Source organism: Protobothrops mucrosquamatus, unplaced genomic scaffold, assembly GCF_001527695.2.
Source record: "Protobothrops mucrosquamatus isolate PMUCROS unplaced genomic scaffold, P.Mucros_1.0 scaffold8895, whole genome shotgun sequence".
Lineage (NCBI taxonomy): Eukaryota > Metazoa > Chordata > Lepidosauria > Squamata > Viperidae > Protobothrops > Protobothrops mucrosquamatus.
This window is the reverse complement of record NW_015394688.1, coordinates 1-9,107: the sequence shown is the minus strand read 5'-3', so window position 1 is coordinate 9,107 and position 9,107 is coordinate 1. Positions and strand designations below refer to the sequence as shown.

General features: G+C 45.9%; 1 protein-coding gene across 1 annotated transcript; it reads right to left on the bottom strand.

The window, feature by feature from the left end:
• Positions 1-1,443: 1,443 nt before the first annotated feature.
• LOC107300872 (glycogen [starch] synthase, liver-like) lies at positions 1,444-9,028 on the bottom strand (the record flags this gene model as incomplete). The annotated part of the gene is made up of 4 exons (XM_015830157.1): positions 1,444-1,588; positions 4,022-4,207; positions 7,506-7,697; positions 8,939-9,028. Coding segments are annotated over 4 exons (613 nt in total), but the record flags the coding sequence as incomplete, so codon positions are not given.
• Between the last annotated feature and the right edge of the window lie 79 nt (positions 9,029-9,107).

Sequence of the window (9,107 nt, the reverse complement as noted above, 5' to 3'; positions counted from 1 at the left end):
CTATTGCATTTGTGTGTGGTTTGCCAACTGCACAGTAGCAGATAGGAAAGCGCTCCAGAGGGTCATTACCATCGCCCAGAGGATTATTGGCTGCCCTCCCCCCCCGGGATGAACTGTACAGTTCCCGTTGTCTTAGGAAAGCTCAAAACATTCTTAAAGACTCATCTCATCCCGGACATTCTTTTTTAGAACTGTTACCATCTGGCAGATGGTACAGGATAATGAAAACAAAGACAAATAGGCTGAAAAATAATTTTTATCCCAGAGCTGTACAGTAGTGGCCAAAAGTGTGGAAACCTTTTGGGAAAAGTGTATTTTTGAGGTTTGATGGCTAATAACACCACTTTTTTGGGGGAGTAGTACCATAAAATTATGGAAAGATAATTTAATCAAGAATGTAATGCAACATAGTTTGTTCAATTATCTGTACTGTATTCTATGAAAAGTTATAGCCAAATAACCAGAAAAAGGAATCACAACTTGCTTAGGTTGATATCATGGTGCAAAGAGTTGACTGGTTTCCCAGAAAGCGATGTAAAATAGTATTATTAAGTGAACAGGGCTACAGTTATAAAGAAATTAGAAGAAAAAGTGGTGGAAACTTAACCAAAGGTGGCATTTCTACTGTATAATTTTGGCCACTACTGTAACCATATTAAATATCACAGTATATAGTGCAACATTGAAGTGTAATATTAGGGGCAGCGCAACGGTGAATAGAATGTGAAACGTGTGTATATAATGTATGTTCTTATTTGTGGTTTTTACTTGTGAGTAGTGTGCACTGTGGACAGCACTTAATTTTGTTGTGAGTTACACAATGACAATAAAGATGTCCTGGGAGTTGAAGTCCACAAGTCATAAAAGGGCCAGGTTTGAATCCTTGGATCTCTTGATGGGATATATAGTTAATGAAATGCTAGGCTTTGCCCGTCCCTATAATGCCTATCTCTGTCCTGTCCTGTCCTGTCCTGTCCTGTCCTGTCCTGTCCTGTCCTGTCCTGTCCTGTCCTGTCCTATACCATATGCCAGTGGTGGCGAACCTATGGCACGGGTGCCAGAGGTGGCACTCAGAGCCCTCTCTGTGGGCACGCGCACCGTCGCCCCAGTCCTAGGCCTTCAGCTGGGTTTTATAAAACCTTTTCGCTTTAGGCCTCTGCTGCCATGTACAAAAAAAAAGGTTCAATCAATCAGTCAACTTCAACTTCTTGTGGGAAAAAAAAAGATCTTGCAAAGTTGAAATTGATTGATTGAACTTTTTAGTCCCACCCAGTCTGCCGTTACCACCATAGCCACGCCCACCCAATGGGCCACACCCACCCAATGGGCCACACCCACCCAGCACCCGACCATGCATAAGTGGGTTTTGGGTTGCAGTTTGGGCACTCAGTCTCTAAAAGGTTCGCCATCACTGCCATACGCTGTGAGAAAGATAGCACTTACCAGTTGCTCTCTTCAACATGTGCTCCGCTTCTATGGCCGTTATCTGAGAGACCGTGGTGAAGACATGGGCACAATGCACAGATGCCCGCTCCATGCAGTACCTGTGGTATATCTCCCTTTCCCCTGCTTCTTTATCTATATCGAACTGTTAAATGGAAGGGAAAAATCACAGATGAAGGAAGTTTTCAAACAGTACTCCTACGTTTGTAAGTATTAGAGTTGACAGCGGGAGTCAGGACAGAATAATAGAATAACAGAGTTGGAAGGGGCCTTGGAGGCCTTCTAGTCCAACCCCCTGCTCAAATAGGAGACCCTATACCATTTCAGACAAAAGGTTGCCCAATCTCTTCTTGAAAGCCTCCAGTGATGGAGCACCCACAGTTTCTGAATGCAAGCCGTTCCACTGCTTGATTGTCCTCACTATCAGGAAGTTCTCCTTAGTTCTAGGTTGCTTCTCTCCTTGATGAGTTTCCATCCATTGCTTCTTGTCCTGCCTTCAGGCGCTTTGGAGAATAGGTTGACCCCCCTCTTCTTTGGGACAGCCCCTCAGATATTGGAACACTGCTGCAGGACAGGGAGAGGCAACTAAGAAATGTCTGTAACAACATCATTATGTAAATACTGCCCTTAAGGACCTGCAACAGACATCAGGACAATGATATTTGCATGATGATGTCACTATGTAGAGTTGCCATTTTGGCACGGACTTGTTTGCTGATGGAATCTACTGGCATTGGTCTTGGGAATAGATGAATTTTTGTCCAGTAGGTCAGTGGGACATCAGCTTGATGGAAAGTTGACATTCTTCCAAACCATAATAACAACAAGAATTTTATTAAACGTGTAGAACCCACCTGACTCCCAATGACACTGGACAATCCTAACAATTAAACACTAAAATTACTATAAAAGATGGAAGCATGACAGACCTTTTAGAGACTGAGTGCCCAAACTGCAACCCAAAACCACTTATTTATCCCTGGGTGCCCGGTGGGACGTGGCCCACTGGGTGGATGTGGCTATGGTGGTCATGGCAGACTGGGTGGATGTGACCAAAGTGGGCGTGGTCACCTCAATGCTGCTCATGGGGAGGGACACCTGTGGGGGCCAGGCAGGATTGGGGGAGATCCAGGGGGTCTCTGGCAGGTGGGGCGGTGGGCAGGAGGCTTGTCCTGTGGGGTGAGGCGAGGCGAGGCAGGGCAGGAGTGCCAGGAGAGGCAGGGGCCAGGGCAGCTGCTGCCTGACACTATCGGCCCCTGCACACAGGGGCCAGTGAGCGCATGGGGGCTGACAGTGTCTGTCAGCAGCCACAGCCTGCTGGTTCCTTGACCAGCACACTCTGGGGCTCCGCAGCCCGCCGCCAGTAGTTCAGAGATGTCACCTCTGAGCTGGACTGCTGGCAGACAGCTGAGGAGGCGATGCAGTGGGTCGTGCCTGGGAAAAGGAGAGCATGTGAGGCCAGGAGGGACGGGACGGGGGGGAGGGAAACCAGCCATGCCGGGATGCATCCAGCCATGTAGGACCTTGCGTAGCTGGTTGAAGAGGAACGGTTGCCATCTCCAGGGCATGGCACACGTGCCCACAAAGAGGGCTCTGGTGCCACCTCTGGCACGCGTGCCATAGGTTCGCCACCACTGCCCTATGCAATGGGGTGAGGGGGTCCCACTCACCCTCATCAAGACTCTGATCGAAACTTCACGGCTTTCAAAGCTAATTCTACTTTAAAGCTACATTAACAAAATCTTACAAGTTTGAAAGTACGAATCTGGCGCTGTCTCATTTACAGCTTGGGAACCCAGAGAGAACGTCCTTTCTGTCCCTCTTTCTCCACCCATTTATACAGCTGCAGGCTAAGCCTTCTCTTACCTGACTATTAGAATTAACTCACCTGGCTGTATTTCCTGTCTGGTTTACCTGGCAAGTCTCTCACTGCCTCTTTTACAGTCTGAGAATTGAGCAGTGTCTCTTCTGAGTCTCTTTCTTCACCCATGATGCAGCTGCAGGCGATGCCCTTTCTGATCTGACCATTCCCTAGGCACCATCTCTCTCCCAGGCTCCTGTCCCTGTCTTCTAAGGTCATTTCCACATGTCGTTATAGCAATAGCAATAAAAATAGCACTTAGACTTATATACCACTTCACAGTGCTTTACAGCCCTCTCTAAGCGGTTTACAGGGTCAGCCTATTGCCCCCAACAATCTGGGCCCTCATTTTACCGACCTCAGATGGATGAAAGGCTGAGTCGACCTTGAGCCGGTCAGGATCGAACTGCCAACCTGCTGGCAGCCGGCAGTCAGCAGAAGTAGCCTGCAGTACTGCATTCTAACCACTGCGCCATCACAGCTCTTGGGCTGTTATACTTGGGAGCAGAAGATGCTTGATTTTAAAGCTGGTCTAATGAAAACTATTTAATACATTCCAATAAGAATGTCATGGCTGGTTCACAAGACCTGCCTTATCAGATCAGTTAAGGCTTCCCCCCCTATCTCCCAAGATCATTCCCATGTACCATTACACCGAGAGAGTTTGTAGAATCACACCGGCAAGAAGAGAGACAAAGACAAGCCACGTTTCCTCACCTGATCCAAATGATTGTAGAAGTCTATGCTGGCTGCACAGAGGTACCTTCCTAACAGGGTCGCATGTGTTGTGAAAATGGTAGCAACTGGAATCTTCCTGGACCGGCACAGGATGAGTCCGGGGCCCGTTTGCCATTCATGGAAGTGAGCTATAACGTTGGGCTTCTCTTCAAACTGACTGGCAAGCTGTAAAGAGAGAGAAACAGGGGGAGCTTATTATATCCCCTACTAACTTTTACCTCTCAGCAGTCTCCAAATTGAAAGAGGGAAGAGAATAAAGATGCAACAGCTGGGTACTTGCAATATCAATAACCAAGTCAGTTAAAAAAAAACCTCCTGGTTCATTTGCTCAGTGTGTTAAAAGTACAGTAATTCATTTTCAACTTAGTCTGTTGGGGGACGAACATCGAACGATAGAGTTGGGAGGGACCTTGGAGCAGTGGTGGGATTCAAATATGTGAACAACCGGTTCTCTGTGTAGATGCCGCTTCTGGAAGTCCGTTCTGGGCCTGGGCCACAAAAAAATAGCTACCGGTTCTGCCGAAGTGGTGCGAACCGGCTGAATCCCACCACTGCCTTGGAGGTCTTCTAGTCCAACCACCTGCTGGATGGGAAGAAAAGGCCTTAGAACTTTGAGTAAATTCTGTGGTTATTTAATGATTCAGTTGATCCTGTCTGGGCAAGGTGCATTCCTGAGACTGGGAATTTTATAACCGGAGCGGTGATTAGTGAAGCAGTTTTACAATAGGAAGATTTATTTAGAATATAGATGCATTATAGGGATAGGCAAAGCCTAGCATTTCATTAACTATATATCCCATCAAGAGATCCAAGAATGCAGGGGTCTTCAAACTTGGCCCTTTTATGACTTGTGGACTTCAACTCCCAGAATTCCTCAGTCGGCCATTTTGATGAAACTGCAGGCATGGATCCAGACCAGGGGTCTTCAAACTTGGCCCTTTTATGACTTGTGGACTTCAACTCCCAGAATTCCTCAGCCAGCGTGTCTGGCTGAGGAATTCTGGGAGTTGAAGTCCTCAAGTCATAAAAGGGCCAAGTTTGAAGACCCCTGCAAGAGTGTGTGTGTGTGTGTGTGTGTGTGTGTGTGTGTGTACCTTGGGGAAAAAAATCCCACAGGTGCTTTTCCAAAAGGCAAGCGGACTTTATTGGTATTTTTCTTTGAAAGCATTTCACTTCTCATCCAAGAAGCTTCTTCAGTTCTGTTACCAGTTCAGTTACACAACTGGTTAGAATTGAAGAAGCTTCTTGAATGAGAAGTGAAATGTTTTCAAGGAAACCCCCCTCCCAAAGAAAGTCCACTTGCCTTCTGGGAAAGCACCTTTGGGACAACCATGACCTGGATGGTTGAGAATCTCCATAGATATTTAGGAAGAAAAGAGGTGACCTCAGATAAAAATCTCTTTATGTAAGAGCGGGTGATGTGTGCAAGAAAGAGAGGACGTGGATATATCTTTAAGTCTCTGTCTAAACCTGTCTGAGGAATTCTGGGAGTTGAAGTCCACAAGTCTTAAAGTTGCCAAGGTTGAGGACCCCTGCAATAACATACATCAGAACATGGGTTAATTTAGTCACTGAGTGACTCCGAGCACTGAATATGTACTTCCTCTATTTATTCAAGCTTCCATTTGCTAGAATTTACACACACACACAGGAAGGTTTAGGCATTGTTAAAGGGCAAAGACCTGTCATTTATTGCCAGGAAGGCATTGATCCTGATGGTGAAAGATTGACAACAATCCACTCACCATCGTCACCCAAGATCTAAGCAGCCATTTTACTTTTCCCGTAAGGTCTCCTAGGTTTCATCCCTCCATGGAATTGTGGGAAATCTGGATTAACTAAGCCAATAACTAGGGTCAATGCTATCAAACAAAGCCCACCAGCTAGTACTTAAAGCTTCATTGTACATGGAGGTTTTGTCTCTGGCTGCTGCTGCTGGGGTTTGTAGTTCCTTGTCTGTTGGGGGGTCAGGACATTTCAGTCACCATAGCCTGGAAACCGGCTCATGGAAGGTCCAGATTTTCATGGCCTCCATGACAAACACAGGCTAGTACTGCGTAACAACTTACATATGACTAAGTACATCCTGCATCAGATGTGTCTCAGGACAGTTGACGTGTGATCAGACTGGAATCAATGCAGTGTGTTTGCTAAAATGCTGGACTAGAAGCCAGAAGATCACAAGTTCTAGTCCTAATATCAGAAAGTTAGTTAGGTAATTTGGAGCCAGTCACTCTCTCTCAGCCCAAACCACTCCACAAGGTTATTGTGGGGAAAATAGGAGCTGTCTTGAGTTAGCTATCTTGAGTTCACCCAAATCAAGAGCAGGATAAAAATCCAATCAAATCAGTGAAGGATTGCCACCAGCCCAGATTAGAGGTCCCCAACCTTTTGGGCACCAGGGACCGGTTACATGGAGAGAGGGGGCCTAGTTTTGTGTGCTGCCTCATCCTGTGGATGGAGCTTTCCTTGTTTGTGCGGACCAGTTGCTGGCATGCCACGGCCCAGTACTGGTTCACGGACCAGGGGATTGGGGACCCCTAAGATAGATCATTTTTTGGTTTGAACGAGGATTGTCGCTGTGAAAGAATTTAAAAGTAATCCTGGGGAAAGTATGAACATGTCGTTAAGGAGAGACTTGAGCAGGAGATCATCAAGTCAAGAGATATAAGGAAGGGTAAGAAAGGAACTCAGAATAACCCTGTCTTAATTTTGTTTGCTCTTCGTGCTTTCTTTTATCTCTGGTTCATACAATTCATTATCCAAGTTCCTTCCTGATGGCCCTTTCCTATCTTCCCCCAAGGACAACTCTACCTTCCTTTACAGTTGCTGCCCAGGTCTATCAAAGGAAGAGGGGTCAAAGTCCACCCCAGAGATTTTTCTGGATCCAGAGGGATTCCAGGGGCTAGTTGGGGATTTCCTCCCTTGATATGGCAGGCTGGATGCTCACTTGGCCACCAGAATCAGAGGCTACCAGAGCACTAGAGGTGATGGTCTACAGCAGGGGTAGACAACCTTGGCTCTTTTATGACTGGTGGACTTCAACTCCCAGCATTCCTGAGCCAACATGGCTCAGCTTGGAAACCTCTCCCTTTCCCCTCAGCATGGCTGGCTCAGGAATTCTGGGAGTTGAAGTCCACGAGTCATAAAGCGGCCTAGGCCTAGGGCAGGGGTAGGCAACCTTGGCTCTATTATGACTTGTGGACTTCAACTCCCAGAATTCCTGAGCCAGCATGGGGGAACTATGACCCCCTCATGCCTCGTGGACTTCAACTCCCAGAATTCCTGAGCCAGCATGGCTCAGCTTGGAAACCTATCCCTTTCCCCTCAGCATGGCTGGCTCAGGAATTCTGGGAGTTGAAGTCCACCAGTCATAAAAGAGCCAAGGTTGCCTCCCCCTGGTCTACAGGTAGACCCTTCCAGGTAGAAAGATAGATGAGGAGTTCAGCTCCAAAGACAGCACCTCTTTCAAAAACCAGGCAATTAGCGATCCGAAGATGAGAACATCATTCGCTTCTCTGTCATGGTAAGGAATTCCAATATGGCCGGCGTCCCAGAATTCTCCTTTCCATCGATCCAGATTCCAAGCTGCTGATGCTATATCGAACAGCACCACATATGGGCTTCCTTCAATCAGCCATCTCCCGAAATGGACCTGTTAAAGGGAGGCAGAAGAGATAGAGCAAACCATGGGATGTCACAGTCCACACTCATTGCTCAACAATACAAGTCAGGGGATAGAATCGGTTCTTTAATTCAGAGATCTCCAACTTTTGGGGCACTAGGTTTCCGGTTCCGTGGAGAGAGGTTTTTCCGTGGACCGGAGGGGGTGTGCTTTTGTGTGCTGCCTGCATCTTGTGGATGGGGCTTTGCTTGTTTGTGTGGACCGGTTGCTGGCATGCCATGGCCCGGTACCGGTCCACGGACCGGGAGTTGGGGACCTCTGCTTTAATTCAATGACTTCATCTTGGCAATTAAGAATTTACCGAGGCCAACACAAAGATTTGGGTGAATTGTAATGAATAGCAGTACCATGTTTTACAACACTTTTGCCGAACACTGGCATTTACTTCCATTTTTTGGGCAAACCCACGCTCATAGCGAACTATCAGTTGGCTTAACGATTGCAGCATTCACTTAATGACTATGGATGTGCTTAACGACCATGGTGATTTATTAACAACTTCAATGATTCGCATAACGGCTGCTATTTTGGGGGATGTTTTTATTGTTTTAATGTCTTTTAAATTGTTTTCATTGTTTTTCAATATTAGCCTTGTAAGCTTTCCCAGAGTCACTTGGTTGAATTGGACAGCCATAGAAAATGGATGGATGGATGGATGGATGAATGAATGAATGAACGAACGAACGAACGAACGAACGAACGAACGAATGAATACCACAAAAAAACGTTAGCCAAATTGACTGACCTGATTTAGAAGCATCATGAGTTATGACCATGATGGGCAGATCCCATTGCAGCCATAACATGAGGACTACCTTTATTTTGGTTAACATCGCTTAACTGCTGGGTCAGTAATAATTGAGCCAGTCAATGACCTGAAAGTCCATGTATTTACCCTAAGAAATAATATTGGACCTCAGGAATGAGGGCAATATTTTTACCAAAGAGTAACAAAAAATTCCAAATGAATTTGAAGTATTTTGGACCTATTCCAGCAGAGACTAGTTTGCCATCTATTACAAAACAACAACAACAACAACAACAACAACAACAACAATAATAATAATAATAATAATAATAATAACAATTTGGATTTGTTTGTTTATTTATTGATGTGAACAGAGGAGAGGGACTTTATGACCCCAATAACTCTTTTCAGCTCTTTTAGACTTTTTAAAACATTTAAATTTTCTAGGGAAAAATTCTTTTACCTGATACCCATTGGCTTTTATCACATCCATGGCTTTCTTCACTGCCGCGTTGGGAGGTTCACAAAGTTCCACTTGTGTCTTTACATTGTGCTCGAAATAAGGGCCAAGGAGAAAGTAATTTTCCCCCCATTCTTCTAAAGTAGTTTTGGCTTTTGTCTGGATCACCGTG